Source organism: Alternaria hordeiaustralica (genome assembly GCF_023758085.1).
Source record: "Alternaria hordeiaustralica strain BMP 2776 chromosome Unknown scaffold_19, whole genome shotgun sequence".
Taxonomy (NCBI): domain Eukaryota; kingdom Fungi; phylum Ascomycota; class Dothideomycetes; order Pleosporales; family Pleosporaceae; genus Alternaria; species Alternaria hordeiaustralica.
The window spans coordinates 464,926-482,570 of record NW_026056791.1 but is presented as its reverse complement, the minus strand read 5'-3'; the positions used below and the strand labels follow the sequence as shown (position 1 = coordinate 482,570).

Below are 17,645 nucleotides of genomic sequence, written 5' to 3'. Positions count from 1 at the left end.
ACATCTAATAAGCCGATCTCTATGCTCATCATGTACTCTCGGTGGGGATGCAAGCAAGACGAGTCTGTATCTCCTAGGTCGTAAACACCCCGTCTCGATAAGCCTGTAGAAGGGCGGGGCTAGAACGATGAAGGCTGGTGAGGTTAACCACAACGACAAGCAGAGCCATCACAACACTCCAAACGAGACGACACTTCAATCAGAAAAAAGCGCTGCCTCTGCATTTGTAGTACAAGTCCCAAGATGTATCTATGCGTGCCACAACCTCGCGACGGCCTCGGTGATACCAACGTCATTTGTCTCGAAAGAGTAGAGGGCAAGACCCAATGCGACAGTTCCGGCACGGAGAGCCCACATGGCAGACTTTCGAACGAGGGGAACACGCTTGGTGGGGAAGTAGTCGATGATGCAGGACCTGTGATATGTTAGCCACTGTAACTCAAGATACAATTTCGATCTACATACTCAAATCCAATATGCGAGTGGACTACCAGAAGAGCGCAGAGAATCGAGTCGGAAAGCGGGTTCAGCGATCCAGCAGCAAAGGGCGCAATGGTCAAGGGAATCAGACCGGCCGAGACAATCCTCTCAAAGCTCCAGTGGTAGCTGCCGTGGGCGTAGTCGGGGTCAGGCACGGGAACGGGGTCGTTGGTGGTTCCGATGATCTTTTGGGGTAGCGGCGGCAGGATCTGGTTGCGCTGTGTGGCGTGGAAGGCGGCGATGCGGGTCGACTGGGGGATGGCTGAGCGCTGGAATGCTGGTCGCAGCGACTGGGCGAGCGGGCGGTTGAGGGTCGAGGTCGCGGTCGACAGCATGCGCTGCGAGGCCTGGGCGGGCGGGCAAGCTTGCCTGAGGAGGCCGGGACGCATGACGGAGGCCATTGTGCAGTCTGATTGTCTGCTTGGGGTCGTGGAGGTCGCAAGAAGCAATATCGGGATCGCAGTCGTAGTTGACGACAATGCCTCGGATGTCGATTGCTGACGTCCCTGCCGCCCTCATTGGCCAGCGGTGGTAGCCGGAAAGTCCCGTGATCGCAGATTTGACGAAACTCATCCACCTCACCTAGGCCGCGCTGCAGCTGGACGTATCGACATCCACCCCAACCCATCACCGCCCCATCTCCCATCCCCTGCACCGCGAGCAGACGCAATGGCTTCCCGCCAGCTCGCCCTCAACCTGCAGCGCAGCATGCGCTCGCGCTCCGCCATCAACGCCGTCAAATCATCGCGGGCCTCGCCTCTGACCCGCGGCCTGGCCACGCCCGTTGCCTACGGCGCGAAGACCGAGTCGACCACCCTCGGAAACGGCTTCACGGTATGCCCGCCACTGTAGGAGGATACAGGACTGCAATTGACCCGCCTGCGCAGATCGCTACCGAGCACTCCCCGTGGGCCCAGACTTCGACAGTCGGTGTCTGGATTGACGCTGGCAGCCGCGCCGAGACGGACAGGACCAACGGCACTGCCCACTTCCTGGAGCATCTTGCCTTCAAGGTACGGACAGTCAATGGCAATGGCCGGGACAGCACGCTGATGCATGGCACAGGGAACCCAGAAGCGCACACAGCAGCAGTTGGAGCTCGAGATAGAAAACATGGGCGGCCACCTCAACGCCTACACCTCGGTACGTCATACGGAACGAAGAAGTCCCAGGGCCGGATACTGACCAAAACAGCGCGAGAACACCGTCTACTACGCCAAGGCCTTTAACAACGATGTCCCCGCCGCCGTCGACATTCTCTCCGATATCCTCCAGAACTCCAAGCTCGAGGCCCAGGCCATCGAGCGCGAGCGTGATGTCATCCTCCGCGAACAGGAAGAGGTGGACAAGCAGCTCGAGGAGGTTGTCTTCGACCACCTACACGCCACCGCTTTCCAGGGCCAGCCCCTCGGCCGCACCATCCTCGGACCCAAGGAGAACATCCAGAGCATCCAGCGCGCCGATCTCGAGAACTACATCAAGACCAACTACACCGCTGACCGCATGGTCCTCGTTGGCGCTGGTGGCATCCCCCACGAGCAATTGGTCGACCTCGCCGAGAAGTACTTCGCCAACCTCCCCTCGGAGCCCCAGGACTACTCCGCCAAGTCCGCCGCTGCTGAGCAAAAGGCAAAGCCCGACTTCATCGGCTCCGAGGTCCGCCTCCGTGACGACACCATGGGCACCGCCAACATCGCCATTGCCGTTGAGGGTGTCAGCTGGAGTGACCCCGACTACTTCACCGCGCTCGTCACACAGGCTATCGTCGGTAACTGGGACCGTGCCATGGGTACCTCCGACTACCTTGGCAGCAAGCTCAGCAACTTTGTCTCGCAAAACGCCCTCGCCAACAGCTTCATGAGCTTCTCCACCAGCTACTCGGACACTGGGTACGTTATACCGGAATGAATAGTATAAACATTCGCTAACAAACTTAGTCTCTGGGGAATCTACCTCACCAGCTCCAACCTGACTCAGCTCGACGACCTCGTCCACTTCACCCTCCGCGAGTGGTCCCGCCTCTCCATGAACGTCACGTCCGCCGAAGTCGAGCGCGCCAAGGCCCAACTCAAGGCCTCGATCCTCCTCGCCCTCGACGGCACCACGGCCGTCGCCGAGGACATTGGCCGCCAAATCGTCACCACCGGCCGCCGGTTATCACCCGAGGAGGTGGAGCGCGTCGTCGGCCGCATCACAGAGAAGGACGTTATGCAATTCGCCCGCAACAGGCTGTGGGACAAGGACGTTGCTGTCTCGGCTGTGGGCCAGATTGAGGGTCTGCTCGATTACAACAGGATTAGGAATGATATGAGCAGGATGCTTTCATAAGCAGTGGCCTGACGGGGAGGAGAGGAAATATGTGCATAGTAAGATGATTGCTGTGAAAGCGTTTTTAGACGGCATAGGTTACTATTGTAGTTTTTTGTATGAAGTACTCTGGTTGATGATGTATTTTGACACGGAAGATCTTTTTCAAAAAATGCTCGTTGCCTGTGGATGAAGTGCACATGGGTTCAATTATGTGGTCGATGTCGAAGTAGAAGAAAGATATGGACTTGTTCTTGATTCAGGCAGACTGGGTTAAAACGCACTCTCTTCTTCTTGTGTTCTGACACAGTTTACTGCTCTTCGCTTGAGACTCGGAATTCCTGCTCTTGCTTGCGGTTCTTGCCTCCTTTGGGAGCCGTTTGCAAATAAGCGGATATTTTGCGGAAGCCTCGTTGGTCACGTTGAGCTTCGTTGTGTGACAGGGAATTCACATTGAGCCATGAAAACGGAAGAGGAGATATAGTTTCTCATCATACAGGCATATTGTTTGTCTAGTCTGCATGTTCAAGTGGGGGACGCCATCACCTGGCCATGAGGCTATCACATCTTTGCAGAGAATACCGTGTAAGAGAAGGTCTAATCTAACAGCAAACAAGCCTGCGCATTCGGCGGTCGAGGTACGGGGTCTAGCCTTTCCGTGTATAAGATATGGCCGGGTCTTGATTTCTAACTTCCTACCTCTTGTTTTACCTTCATTTACGCTCCCAATCCAGCCATGGACAGAACCACCGCCGTCGCCATCATGGCAACTCTCACTGCAGGTTCGATGGTGGCACTCGAGTACCTACGGTGGTCTGAATCGCGACAGAAGTCCGAAGCAATCTTGGCCTCTGCTAAGATTACACCAGAGGTTTCTGCAGAACCTTCTGATAAGCAAGACAAGAGCGAGGATAAGAGCGAGGATAAGAGCGAGGATAAGAGCGAGGACAAGAGCGAGAAGGAGAAACAGATCGATATCTCCCCGGACCGAAGCTCGATGATTACCAGGAACAATGAAGATCAATACTTGCTCGGTGCAAGACTCGTCAAGTCACAGTACGACCAACACTGTTCGTGCGATGAGCACGCGGAACACCTGTACTTCAACTGGCCCTACTCTTGCCACATTCAACACAAAAAGGATGATGTCGTCGTCAAAGTCGGTTCGAGGCCCAAGCTAGACGGCGGTTTCGGAAATCCACCTTACGAGAGCCTATCACTTGCCAAGTGTACCATCGAATACTTCTCCAGGGCGCAGAAAGACATGGACAAGAAACAAGAGAAGGCACTTGATCAATGGAAGTCATCCTGGGAGCGCACTCGTGCACTTGAGATGTTTGCGAAGGAGGACGTCCGTGGCAAAGAGACGGACTTTCTTACGACGTGGATGGTTGAGCAGCTCAACGAGTTGTTCTTCTTTGGTGCTATCAAAGACCTGGAAGTTCACTGGAACACAAAAGAGCTGGACAAAACTGACGGATTGTTGGGCGATGCCGATGTCAAGCCCAAGGATGGACATGACCGCTCCACCATCCGGCTGCATCCAACACGTCGTTGCTACATCAAATCCGAGTATGTACGTCAAGGTAAAACACTCGCTGAAGAACGCATTGGTTGTATCTTACACGAGCTGTTGCATATCTTCGTCGTGCAGTATATGTGTGATTACTGCACGAGGTGGGAGAACCGGCTCTCTCATGGACGAGCCTGGCAGCGCATTGCGAAGGCTATCGAGGAACAGAGCTTGCGCTTGTTGGGCGTGGAAGTCGACATTGGTCGCTTGGACGCTATGCTTGCTGATAGGAGGGAATGGGATGATACTCGTAATAGTCTGCATGACTTGGAGTCTTGGGGATTCTGGAAGCGATAGGTTCACAACGACTGGTGGCCAAGGAAAGACGATGGACATTAGATGGTGAGTGCATTGGTCTATGCATTCGACAGAGCAAAGGCGTTGTATACTGCCCAGGTGGTCAATGTATGTAATTGTGTATGTATTTTACTTCGATGAAAGACCAATTTTGTATCAGAATCATTACTGCATTGAACATATCGATTGCTCGATGCGGACTGGTTGACATGTTCAGCCTTGCCCCGCCTCAGGGTTGGACGCACCTTCTCCTGCCGACAGATCCGCCATCCAGGATTCAATGTAATCAGGGTCCTAACAAGGTTCTAGACCTCAGCTGAACACGAACACGCGATCGCAACATTCTAGACACTCATCAACTTTGCTTTCAGCAGTTTCTGCCTCTCGTTCACGCCACGGGTTCATTTTCCTGGTTGCGGCTGACGCTATGACGTCGCCGCCCTGTGCTCCGCGGTGCTTGTTCGATGAGCAAACGTAACCAGCCGTGCCAGCGTACTTGGAGAAGGGCACAATGGCAGCCTCTACAGACTCACCTGTTGTCACTGAACTTGAGAAACCAATTCATATACGCACTTACGATCCATGCAACATTGTTACATCGTCGCATACCTGCTAATGTAGCCCACGCACGTCGCGCTTGACTAACTGAGGCATAGCGCCACCATGGACATCGACAAAGAGTTCCGCCAGGTCGATGAGCTCGATATCGGACTGGATCGGTCACATATCACGTATCAAGGTCAGATCGAAGTAACCGGAAGTCGCTCCGAAAGTAGCAATGACGACACACCTCACCCACACGATCCGTCGCCTCTATCATCCACTAGTAGGATAGTCAACAAGGTTCGCCAAAAGAAACACATCGCCGGTGTCAAGATCAGAAAGACTTTGCATATTGCAAAGGCTGAAGATGAAATCGATGAGCTTGATCCTGATTCGCTGGTGCTGGTCGATACGACGGAAGGAAAGCAGTCGAAGTCACGTCTTGACCACAAGTCCACTGCCTCAGAGAAACATACTTTCAAGGACCTCCTGCATAATCCGATTGATACGGTGAAATCTAAGGGATGGTGTCAAGGTAAGCGACCTTTGTTTCAGATGTAAACGCCAAAGCCAGGAGGAATACGCATGTTCCCACCACGCCAGATGGAGCAGAATTTCACCTTCACGCGCATAGTACATGTTTCGCTGACTGAAGACTTCCAGGAAACCAAGAAGTCGCAGCAAACATAGCTGTGAGCGAAGTGCCTCATGGCCAGGAAGTTGATTTGGTCAATGCCGCGGCTGCGATAGAACAAGCTACGACTACGGATGCGAAGGCGCAGGCCCAGCAAACTTTCGCTGACATGCTCAACCAAAGACAGAGCATCTATGTCAGATGGTCACTAGATCGGCATGTGACAAAGATTAGGGTCCTTCCTCGAGACACCGCGGTGCTCAAGCCAAGATCTGATTTCGAGAAGCAGGATGCGACAGGCTCCAGCGTCACTGACTGGAGAGACTATGGTTCGCACTTATTAAACTACTACGCTCACCGATACGGAGGTCAATATATAGGCTACGGATCCGACCCGCCAACCCCTAGCAAAGAGACAATTATGCCGAATATCGAGCGCCTTATCGTTGCGACATCGCCTTTCCAGGAGTTCATCATGACCACGCGCCGCGTATACCGCTGGGAGAAGCCTCTCGAGACAACAAAGTACTTGGTGATCTACCTCGTCCTTTGGTATTTCAACCTACTACTACCAGGCATGATGTCAGCGCTACTGTACTTGGTCGTCGAGCGACGCTGGCACGGACAGTCCATCCAAGACCTCCGCGAAGACATTGAACACAGAGAAGACGTAGAGAGAACGGCTTTATCACTTACCGAGTTCATCGAGAAACAGGGCGACGAGAACTGGGCACACGACCTACTTCAAGACCTTGGTCCTTGGCTCATGGTTCAGCTAGCCGACCTGGCCAACTTCTTCGAAAGCGTTCGCAACTTCTACGAGTGGAGGAAGCCAATGCGCACGCTGGCTGTTATCGTCGTTATGACTGTCGTCATTCTCATCACGGTCTTGACGCCTCTTTGGCTAATCATCAAGATGTCTACGTTTTCTGCTGGTTTCACCTTCTTCTGCCTCTTTCCCGTCTCGGTCAACTTTCCGAATTACCGCCTGCTTGTCTCGCCATCTAAGCGGTTGCTCTGGAATATCCCAACGCATGCTGAATGGGCGATCCAGTACATACAAGCCGAAGGCCTTCGTGTAGTCACCGAGAAGCAGAACACCAACGCCAAAGCAACGGATCTAAAGTACACAAATGATCTCAAAGACTCCGCCTCACAATCCAACCAAGACTTCGCCTCCTACCGCTCACAATTCGACAAAATGCCCGGACACCTCGTCATCAACGCAACAGGGGTGCGCTTCGTCGCGAAGCGTCCACCACATGAAATCCGTTTCTCGCTGCCATATGTACAGATCAACCAACTGGAGAAGCAAGACCGGTATGTGGAGAAGATGATCAAGGTCCTCAAGGAATGCGATAGAGATCTGCGTTTCCTGGATAGGAATGGCCAAGAGTGGATTTTGCATGAAGTCGAGAAGAGAGACGAGGCGTTTAGTCAGATAGTCGGATTTAGTCGGACGACATGGCAGGTTTTATGGTAGTACAGTCCCATTTCTTTCAACGGTGCGCACGAATCCATCTCTTCACATGAAAACAAGTCTTATGAAGAGTCGTCTTTCTATAATACACACTTCACTTCCCCATCCATCACCACAAAAAATCAAACCTTCTCCACCCCATTCCCTCCCTCCACACCCACAATCGTAGCCTCCCCATTCCCCAACGTCTCCACCAACCGCCTCGGCCCAACATACCCCCTCTTCCTTATCCACACATACCAGCCCCCAAGTAAAATCGTAACCCCGCCCACAAGCGCACTCGTATAATTCATCGTCGTAGTATCAAACGGCACCGCGAACGGGAAGCAGTATATCGGTATCCACACAACCATGTACCCACACGCTATACTCGCAACCGTATAAAACACCGGCGTGGGCATCGTAAACGGGCCCGAGATGACGTGGCGGCGCCGAGTAAGGATATTGGGTAGGATGAAAGCGAGGTACGACATCGAGCTCAGCACGATGAAGGACCCTACGAAGGCGGAGAACGCGGTGCTGGACCCGATGTAAATGCATCCGAGGATTGTGTTGATACCCCCACAAGCCAACGTCGCATTAAACGGATTCTCCCACTTCCTATCCACCTTGCCGACCCACTTGCTAAACGGCGTCGCGTCATCTCTGCCCAGCGTCCACAGCATGCGGCCAGACGTAATATAACATCCGATATTCGTGCAGAACGTCGGGACGAAGATGACGAGTAAGAGGCCGAGGGAGCCGCCGTGCGTGTTTGTGGCCTGCCGGTATAGCTCGGCAAGGGGGAAGGGCCAGGGGTTCGAGAAGAGCGTGTCGAGGTCGTTTACGGCGTAGAAGATTGTTATCAGGTAGAGGAGGGCGGTTAGGAAACCGACGGTGTATTGAGCGAGGATGGCTTTGGGGATGTTGGTGCGGGGGGAGGGGAGTTCTTCGGCGAGGTGGGATACGCAGTCGCTGGGGGTGGTTGTTAGTATGTCGACTTTGAATTTGACCGTGGTGGCCTTAGAATGATGGGATGCAATAAAACTCACGGCGTCCCCACAGCAAAAGCCCCATTCAACATGCCCGCGCAAAACACAAATCCATCGCTCTTCCACCCCGCCTGGTTCTGCCAGTCTTTCCACACAAACTCGTTGCTCGCGTACCCCTTTCCGGTTCTACTGGGCATGATGGCGCAGACCATGATGGTAACAAACACACCCATGAGGATGAAGAAGAGACCGATGTTTGTTAGTTTAGGCAGCGCGCGATTAGCGAACATGACGACGAAGCAGGCGAGCCAGGTGATGATGAGGTAGGCGATGAAGACGTGCCAGCGCTCGAAGGCGTAGCCGGGGTGGTAGAGACCGTACATGGAGATGATTTGGTTGGCGAGGATGGAGGAGATGGATGCTGTGCCGAAGATCCAGCCTAGGGCGTTCCACCTGTGGTGTGTTAGCTGTGCTCTTTTCTTGTATCATATGGTTTGTTGAAGTGGGTTGGGTGATACGTACCAGCCAGCGTAGAACCCGATTACCTTACCGAATCTGGCTCCGCCTGTGACGGATGCCCAGTGGTATACACCCGCTGATGAGGGAATTGCAGATGCCATCTCTGCGATACACGCTGCGATCATGAAGTAGCAACATGCTACGGCGATGAATTCGTAGATGACACCTGCTGGGCCGCCATTGTAGAGCGCAATTACCTAGGCAAGGTTAGTATTCTGTATCCCATGAAATCGTACCAGAGAAGAAGATAGACGTACGATAGACCCTCCCAACGCAGCCCAAACATTCCCCGTCGTAATCCCAATCGCACAGATACTCAACAAACTGAAATTCCTCTCAAGTTCCTGTTTGTGACCCGACGCGTTCAGGACTTCGCCAACGCCTGTCGCTTCATCGACATCCTCCGGTCTCGACTTCTGGGCAGACTTCTTTTCCAGATCCATCTTCGGAAGTGGTAGTACAGCGTGAACGATACGCCAGTAACCGTGAAAGTTTTGCTATTGCGACGTGATGCAATGCGTATGCAGGAGGTCGTTAATGACTAGGATATACGCAACAGCGATAAGCACCGACGTAACCACAATAACAACCCTCCTCTCTGCCTAGACGCGGCCAACCGGAGATTAATACCACCAATCGATCAAGTCCAAGCGAGTGAGCAATCGAGTGGACTCGCCGTGTCGATCGCAGATCAAACGGTCCTACACGGGAATCGTACAAGCAAACGCCCCGCCCAAGAGATAAGGAAGCAAAGAACGATGGCGAAAGAAAGGACGATGAACCTGGCTAAGAAGAGTGTAACGACACAGAGGAAGAAGGAAGGAAATGTGCAATTCACGTCTTACTCTTATGACGGCCCGCGACTTCGCACGCCTCTATCTCTGTCGTTACGTTGGGTTGTGTCAAACATAACAGTGACATCTACACGTAAGTACGTATGCTAAGCGACGCGACAACATTTCCAAGACGGGCAGATAAAGCAGCCCTACCAGCAACCATGCAATCTCGAGTTAGTAGCTGTGTACCCAGTGCTAGATGCCGTCTCTACGCCCCGGTCACGGCCGTCACGCCAAAGTCAGACCCAACAAACCATTCCAACCCAGAAAAAGACCAGGCTACATGAGTGTAGCGAAGTGCAACGTTCGCATCCGACCATCTCCGCACTCCCGCAGCTGGAATGGATACCGTGGAGACGGGTGACGGATATCAGACATCAGGGAACACTAATCACGTTGTGTCGCAGTCATGCATGTCGGACTGATAAGAGAACCTCAGGCGAGCGATGGTGGACCAGGGGTGTAAGATAACCAACGATCCCGGGAATTTGGTGCAGGAACTGTAAATTCGACCAATGGGGAAGAGGGTAGTGAGGTTTGGTGGAGAGAGGCATCCCGGGAGATAGGCGGATATGCTGGCGACTTGGGGAATGCGGAGATATCTTGCATGGCTTGTGTAACGAGGTGGCGTAAGGCGAGATAAGTGATTACTCCGACGGGTTTGGAGGTTTGGAGGTGAGATCGGGAGATGTTGTTAGAATGTTTTTTTCCAGACTCGCAAGATTAGTGGAACAATCGAGTTGAGATGCGACGGTTTCTCGTTCTGCTCTCCCCGTATTAGCGCCTACATGGTGGTGTGATGGGTGTCGTCCACAGGTCGGAAGACGGCGCCATGATCGAGCCGCTTACGCCCGTGCTATACCCCACGCGTCCTAATCGGCTCCATTGGTCGTGCGACTTGATACATGCGATGCAGTGACATTGGGGCGTAAATTCGAGATCCATGGAGAAACAAGGCGTGATACGCTGACAATGGCTGTGCGGTCGGGAAGTACAAATGTCTTCAGCGAAAAAGAAAGTAGATTGGTCCACCCACGTCCAGTGCATTGTCACCACAGCTTTTTAGGTGACATGCGCCGGATAGGAAGGCTGTAGTGACAAGCGCTATATGCTATGTTTCTTGTTTTGTGTTTACCGCGTAATAGGGTCAACTACAAAACAACAAACATAGCATATAGCGCATGTCACTACAACCTTCCCATGGCTATATTTCTTAGATACTGTACACAAAATAAACAAACGCACCTTCAACTCCATGTTCCCAAGTCATGTCGCTCTGCCAGAGGTCCAGTGATTACATACGTTTCGTCCTCATTTACGCGTGAGCGATATCCGTTTCTAGTGACATATTCAATCCGTCTTCAATCCAACTCATTCCGTGTGAAAGAAAGTAGGCTCACGCGCTGCGCATCTCGGTATCCTCGGCATCGTCCACGTCGCCAATCTTCCGCTTGCTAGGCGTCGCACTGCCCTCGTCGCCGTTGTCGTCGCCCTCGGTCCACTCGGTGACTTCCCACTCGACGTGCACGCCGCTCTCGGAGTGTCCGCCGCGCTGCTGCTTGAAGCGGCCCAGGCGGGTGTTGCGCACGATCTCTTCGAACCAGGGCGCACCTCGCGATTGAGGTTCTGAGCGAACGACTGTACGCGGGCGGTTTGTCCGTGAGGGTCCGGCGGCGGATGTCTCGTCTTCGTCGTCGCTGCTCTCGCTGCTGCTGGGCAGGAAGCCGAGTTCGCCGAGCATGTCTTGGTCTTCGTCGAGCAGGCTGCCGACTGTGAGGGAGATGTGCTCGGCCTCGTCTCTCGTCCGCTCATTCCATGACGAGAGCTGTGTGCCGCAGTATCCGCAGAACTGGCGGCGGGTATTCGAAGTGTAGGGGTTGACGAAGCTGCGCTTGATGCTCAGGCGCGTCTCGTCGGGGTATTGGGCAAACGTGGCCGAGGTGTACCATGGCAAAGGGACGCGGAGCCAGAGTGTGAGGGGGTTCGCTGAGTGGTGTCCTAGAATGTTGTTAGCACCGTGTTGGGGAGTAGCGCGCGGCAACCCAAAGCAGACTTGGGCTGCACAACACTCGGCGTGTACTTACGCGACGCAGAGGTATTGTCGTATCGCAGCTCGGCCTGGCGGATCTGCTGTGTCGGCATCTCAATGACATAGCGGTTGCGTCCGCACGCGCAGGAGCCGTGCAGCGTCTGCGTCGCCATTCCGGGCTCGTGGATGTTTGGATGGAAGCGGTTCGCGTGGTGTGTTCGGGTGCAGACAATGCCTCTGCCCATATAACTCGCGATTGACGTGTTTCAATGTGTGTGGCGTGGCGTGTGGAAGGAAATCGAAATTGGCTGTTGCCCGTCGCGCCTTCCCCAGCTGTTGTGCAACGGCCCGTGCTGCGATTGGTTGACTGTCAGCCTTGTGGTATGCCGACCAAGGTTTACCCTTTCACGTCACCTGGACAACTGTAATGGCCGTGTAAGAATGCGATGATGTTGATTTCGATTCGGTAGCTATAGAGTATATTCGAGATATTCGTCGCGAGGCATATGTACTGCGCCATGCAAAAAGTGACGGCCATGGACCCTCGTGATACAGCCTGTCGTCATGTGTGGGGAAGCTCATGAGAGAACATTCGAGCACGCCCTGGCACCTTCGCGAACCAGAACCCCGAGCTGTCGTCAACCACTCTTCTTCTTTTCTTCTTTCCTCATGTTAGCAACACTTTCGTTTACTCTCTCAATCGCCTCCCTCGCCCCATCCCAGCACTTCCTCTTGCCTGTGCTGAACACGCGATGTATGTGCGGACTCCATATCCCGCCCATCAGCAGGTTGCAGAACCTCCTGTTCTGAAGCCAAAACAGCCAGCCTTTCCACCCGTATCCCAGGTACTCGTTAACACCCGTACCGGCAAGCTCGTCCATGGCCGCGACCCAATCACCTGTCTCACATTGCCCTGGCGACAAGTTGTAAACACGCTTTGCCGTCTCTGCTAACCGTATGTGGTGTTCATCCACAGCAAGCTTCATATCCGGAAGTGAGGGTAGAGAGGATTTGCCCGCCCAGACCTGGGCTATAGCCATGGTTGTCAAGTCTAGTCGTCGTCAGCACACGTCTCGCCTAACCATGATACCTAGAGTTGCTCACCGAAGATCTTAAACCCACTAATCGTGATGTGAACAGTAGCCATGAACGCCAGGCTATCCGGCTTCTCGAGTGAAAACACGTTCTTGTAGAGACGGAAGAGTGACTTCCCATTCGAGCCCGGCGCGTCGAGCCACGCTTGAGGCCGACATTCAGGATTGAAACGCGGCTCGATCATGCTGAAGTCGGACTTGTAGCCCGTACACCAGATTATTGCGTCCACGTCAACTTTTGTCCCGTCTTGCAACTCTACCTCAGTAGCATTCACAATGCGCTTGATGCCTGCGACTGATGTGATGCTGCCGTCCTCGAGGCAGGGGACTAACGTATCAGATACCACTGGTACCTTACTTGCGGGCTCGAAGCGCCATTCAGGGCGGATGTTGAAACTCTGGTCTTGCAGTTTCTTGAGGAATTTATCGAAGAGGAACTCGCCGAGGCGAGGGAAGTACGTTATGATGAGGCTTTGGAAGGTGGCGAGACGTAGGTTGTGCGTGTGGTCTATCGGGACACCCTTTATGCGCCGCGGGAACTACAAGAACCATTGTCAGTCTCAAGACCTTTGCAAATCAACAAGGTACGCTTCAACTTACAACCCGAGCTCCATGCCGATGTGCCAAATACACTTTATCTGCTATTCCCACCAGCTGAGTAGATGTATCCGCCGCACTGTTGCTGAACCCTACAACCATGACTCTCTTCCCCTTGTAGTCTGCCGGCCGCTTGAAAGCTTGCGAGTGTACACTAGGTCCAGCAAACCTTTCCACGCCTTCTATGACTGGCAGACTGGCCTTACCAACCATACCCCCAATCGCTACAACAACTTTATCAAAGTACTCCTTCCCGCCACCTTTCACATCTACAACCCATTTCTCCCGCTCGTCATCGAACGTGATTTGCTCGATGGCAGTATTAAGCCGCATATAAGGTTCCAGTCCGAAATGCTTCGAATAGTCTGTCAAGTATTGCTGAACCTGCGTAGCCGCTGGATGCGACGGTACGTCGTCCGGGTAAGGGAAATCAGTGTAACAAGATCGCTCTTTTGAGACGTTTACGGTTGTGGTTTGCATTACCGACGTTTGCTCTTTCTCTGAGTACTGCCATAATCCGCCGACGTGGTCGTTGCGGTCGAAACCTGTGGCGTGGAATCCTTCTTCTCGCAGGTTCTTCAATGCTACGAGGCCAGCCGGTCCTGAGAGGTTCGGTTAGTGGCTTCGTTGTGTCAAGTAAGAGGTGTTCTACCTAGTCCTATGACTGCTACAGTGGGAGCGTCCTCCATGATGCTAGTCGTGATGATGCGTCCTTCGCGCTCTTCGCGTGCGCTTTTCGCCACCTGCTCTCCCGAGCAACACAGTGATCGCACTTGACTCCGCAACAATCGTGTTGTTTAGTAGATTCGGTGACCGTAACGCGACCACTCTCACGCGGAAAGCGAGTTGACTCTAGATATCGCGTGTGGACCTTACGGCCGTGTTGTTAGGCCGAGCGAGTCCGACACAAGTGGAAGGGAAGACCAAGGCTACACTCAACGTCGCGCACTCCGCCAATACATCTATATCTTACATACTTTACTGTATAACACACATGATGCGCTCTCTCAGCTCTAACATCTTGGTGTGCCGAAACAGGAGAGGCTTGGGTCTTGTAATTGGCTCTTTGGCCACAGAGACGCCCGAGGCTTACGCCACGGCCAGCCCCGCTCTCACACACCGTTTCCCAACTCAATTGCTGCGCAGCTGCGGCCCTCTTGCCCACGCGTCATATCTGACAAGTTGTGTCGTCTTACTGGACGTTGAATATTGCTAGACAAAACGCGTGGTTTCGAGTTGGAAGTTGCGATTGGGCATCTCCCCGCATCTGAAGGCAGCAGCTTTCTGTGAGGCTGTGCAGGTCAGTGGAGTAGGTACGAATAAACAAGCTTCTAGTTCGTCCTTTACGCCTCAACCTTAAGTACGCTTTCTCTAAGTTCCACGTCTTACTTTACATCGTCACATTGACTCAACACTGGCTTTTGTGATTTACTTTGATCATGGCCGGCCAACCATCATACCCCGCCAATACCAACCTCACCTCCAACCCACCACTCCCATCGGCATCATCACAGTCCAACGTCGCATTTACACCAAGCGCAACCTCCATCGCCGACTCCTCCGACAACGAGTTTGAGCCAACCCCCGTCCACAGCCCAGGCGGTCCCCAGTATGAAGATTTGCCACCATCCTACGACGAGGCGCGGGACCAAGCCGTCCACGACACGCGTCATGGCATCGCGCCCGTAGACCCCAGCCAAATCGAAGCCCATCGCATTACTGCCAATGAAGGACCAAACGAGCCAGAAGTATGGGAGTACCGTGTAAGAGGCGAAGAACCAGATCCTGCAAGTGAACAGGAACAAGCGCCGGATTATGCGAATCATACAAACGACAAGGCCACAAGTGTCCCAGTCCAGCATGTCAGTACGAGTGAGAACATCGCAGTGGGACGAGTGCATAGCGAACCTACTTCTTCGTCGAGCAAACAGCCCGATCTGGCTTCTGACTTGCTCACCCAAGCCTTGAAGTTCAGCCGTGAAGAACCAGATGCTAAGGCGCAGTATGCTCCGCATCTAAACCGCATCATCGCGATACCTGACCATGCAGGACCGGCAAGACGTGCAGATGAACACGTATACTTCTTAGTTGCGTACGCTGAAGTGTTGGACCGGCATTCCATCAAGCCAGCCGAGTTTGCAGAGTTCTTGTACGGTCTACAGGTCCTGACTACAGCCGCGCACACGACGGCCGAAGACTTGCTACACGAATCGACGCATGAAGGACTCTCTTCCAGCATCGTACACGACTACATTCGAGGAGCGAATGAAGCTTTCTTCGCGCCGAGAGGTCTGATTGTGTCGTTCCGCAGCGAGACTGCGCTTCTGGATATGCTACCTATACCTGCGGGCCACAAACCCACCGTTCTCGCCAACTTGGCCGATAAGTCTGCAACGGCTGAATGGCGTGCAAGGCAATTATACCCCTGGATCGAAGCTCTCGACGCTGACGCAGTGCCGATGCCGAGCGAGAGAGTGCTTAAGCTGCATGAGATGAGTGAACGGTTCTCGGGTCAGACGGCTACTGGCTCGCCTGATTATGTTGGAAACACATCGTCGCATAACAGGGCGCTAGGATCTGCTGGAACATATGAAGACCCACCTCACTCCATTCCTGGACCTCCAGAGGAGTCTTCACACGCACATGGTCGACACGGACGGGGTGGCCATCATCCTCGCGGCAGACGAGGCGGTCACTGGTCACCCTTTGGTATGCCAGGCCATGGCCCCTTCGGTGCACCTGGCAACGGACCTTTTGGTACACCTGGCAATGGGCCTTTCGGGCGCGGCGGTCGAGGACCATTCGGGCCCCGAGGCAACACCTTCTTCGGTAGAGGAGGCTGCTCCTCTCGTGGCGGACGTGGACGTGGACGTGGACCACCACAATCCGGAAACGAGTGGGCAGAAGTAGGCAAAGAATTAGGAAAGATTGGGGAGCAATTCGGTAAACACATGGGTGATTTGGGTGTTGAGATCGGTAAACGCGCTAGTGCTTTCGGGGTGGAGGTGGGTAGGATGGCTAGTGGAAATGCAGGTGGAAGTGTGAGTATGAGTGGGAACAGAGGGCCTACTACCTCAGGTCCTGCCTCGTACGAGCAAGTCCACAACGACCTACCACCTGCGTACGATACGCCACCGGGCCAAGAAACAGGCGTGCTATACGGCGACCGCAAAATCGACACGGCATACCCCACCGACAAGAAGGATAAGGGCAAAGCTGCAGTCAAGGACCTGGATGACGACGACGATACCTCCTCAATATCATCAGATAGTTCAGACTCGTCCTCGGACTCTGATTCTGAATACGATTCTGACTCCGACTTCACCCCTGCCACCACCGACAAGACCAAAGCCCTCAGAGTCGCACGCCGCCAGATCAAACAACGGAACCGCCAACTCAAGAAAGACCACAAAGCCAAGAAACGCGAACTCAAAGCCAAAGCCAAACACACCGACACCAAGGGCAAAGGTAAATCCAAATCCAAGAAGGATCCGGAATGGAAGGCTGCGAAGAAAGAGTATAAAGTGCAGAGGAAGGAGTTGAAGAAGGAGAGATTGGCTGTGAAGAGGGAGTGGCGGGAGGCGAGAGAGGAGATGAAGAGGGAGAAGAGGGGGGTGAAGGCCATGGCGGTTGGTGGGAAAGCGCGAGAGGGGTCTGAGAAGGGAGGAGAGGGAAAGATGGGGGTATGGTTGGTGATTGAGAATTTGGCGCCTTGAATGGTTGGGAGACTGGAATATGTGTGTAGTCTCTGGATGCAATGTATAGACAGCTTCGATCAGTTTGTGCTTTTCTTCGGGGTGGTTCACCAGTGACGTTGCTAGACCCAAGATGATGGCTGGAGCGCTCTTTCCTGAAGCTGGACATAGTCGGCGAGTCATACAGAACCTCGTTGCTGGCTAGAATGACTCGTTAGCCGAATCGCGAACATCGCGCGTTACCGTTCCCTCGTGCTCTCCTACTTCGCCAACTCGCGAACGTCAAGCACGCGCATGCTGGGTGCGCGAACCGACATTTCAACCAAAAGGAAACTGCACCGAATGTACGATTTCTACTATATCGCGACGAAAATGGCTTCCTGCGCCTCCAACAGCACAGCGCGCTCGCGTCCGTCTCTTTCCCCGCAACCCCGCCATAAGCTCTCAGGAAATCGTCTTCCATCGTTCAAGATTATCCGCAAGTAGCTCCCAGTACATGACATGAGTGCCGCGCTACCTTTGTGCATAGCCGCCATTGGACGATACCAGAGGAACGGCCCTGCAAGAGCCTCGATGGTTTGCCGTACCCC

General features: G+C 53.7%; 8 protein-coding genes across 8 annotated transcripts; 4 read left to right on the top strand and 4 right to left on the bottom strand.

Annotated features, from left to right (window-relative positions):
- Nucleotides 1-249: 249 nt before the first annotated feature.
- On the bottom strand, nt 250-881 carry J4E84_008061 (uncharacterized protein; the record flags this gene model as incomplete). Its single annotated transcript, XM_049390639.1, has 2 exons — nt 250-415; nt 466-881. The coding sequence occupies 2 exons, from the start codon at nt 879-881 to the stop codon at nt 250-252; spliced, it is 582 nt and encodes a 193-aa protein (XP_049241740.1).
- Nucleotides 882-1,149: 268 nt separating this feature from the next.
- Nucleotides 1,150-2,808, top strand: J4E84_008060 (uncharacterized protein; the record flags this gene model as incomplete). The annotated part of the gene is made up of 5 exons (XM_049390638.1): nt 1,150-1,314; nt 1,368-1,493; nt 1,546-1,623; nt 1,675-2,369; nt 2,418-2,808. 5 exons carry the CDS (start codon nt 1,150-1,152, stop codon nt 2,806-2,808), a joined length of 1,455 nt encoding a protein of 484 aa, XP_049241739.1.
- A 715-nt stretch (nt 2,809-3,523) lies between these two features.
- Nucleotides 3,524-4,657, top strand: J4E84_008059 (uncharacterized protein; the record flags this gene model as incomplete). Its single annotated transcript, XM_049390637.1, has 1 exon — nt 3,524-4,657. The coding sequence occupies one exon, from the start codon at nt 3,524-3,526 to the stop codon at nt 4,655-4,657; it is 1,134 nt and encodes a 377-aa protein (XP_049241738.1).
- Nucleotides 4,658-5,320: 663 nt separating this feature from the next.
- On the top strand, nt 5,321-7,317 carry J4E84_008058 (uncharacterized protein; the record flags this gene model as incomplete). Its single annotated transcript, XM_049390636.1, has 2 exons — nt 5,321-5,735; nt 5,864-7,317. The coding sequence occupies 2 exons, from the start codon at nt 5,321-5,323 to the stop codon at nt 7,315-7,317; spliced, it is 1,869 nt and encodes a 622-aa protein (XP_049241737.1).
- Nucleotides 7,318-7,436: 119 nt separating this feature from the next.
- On the bottom strand, nt 7,437-9,247 carry J4E84_008057 (uncharacterized protein; the record flags this gene model as incomplete). The annotated part of the gene is made up of 4 exons (XM_049390635.1): nt 7,437-8,268; nt 8,346-8,738; nt 8,808-9,001; nt 9,062-9,247. 4 exons carry the CDS (start codon nt 9,245-9,247, stop codon nt 7,437-7,439), a joined length of 1,605 nt encoding a protein of 534 aa, XP_049241736.1.
- A 1,789-nt stretch (nt 9,248-11,036) lies between these two features.
- Nucleotides 11,037-11,842, bottom strand: J4E84_008056 (uncharacterized protein; the record flags this gene model as incomplete). Its single annotated transcript, XM_049390634.1, has 2 exons — nt 11,037-11,638; nt 11,725-11,842. 2 exons carry the CDS (start codon nt 11,840-11,842, stop codon nt 11,037-11,039), a joined length of 720 nt encoding a protein of 239 aa, XP_049241735.1.
- Nucleotides 11,843-12,307: 465 nt separating this feature from the next.
- On the bottom strand, nt 12,308-14,049 carry J4E84_008055 (uncharacterized protein; the record flags this gene model as incomplete). The annotated part of the gene is made up of 4 exons (XM_049390633.1): nt 12,308-12,720; nt 12,774-13,302; nt 13,364-13,962; nt 14,013-14,049. 4 exons carry the CDS (start codon nt 14,047-14,049, stop codon nt 12,308-12,310), a joined length of 1,578 nt encoding a protein of 525 aa, XP_049241734.1.
- A 750-nt stretch (nt 14,050-14,799) lies between these two features.
- Nucleotides 14,800-17,076, top strand: J4E84_008054 (uncharacterized protein; the record flags this gene model as incomplete). Its single annotated transcript, XM_049390632.1, has 1 exon — nt 14,800-17,076. One exon carries the CDS (start codon nt 14,800-14,802, stop codon nt 17,074-17,076), a length of 2,277 nt encoding a protein of 758 aa, XP_049241733.1.
- Between the last annotated feature and the right edge of the window lie 569 nt (nt 17,077-17,645).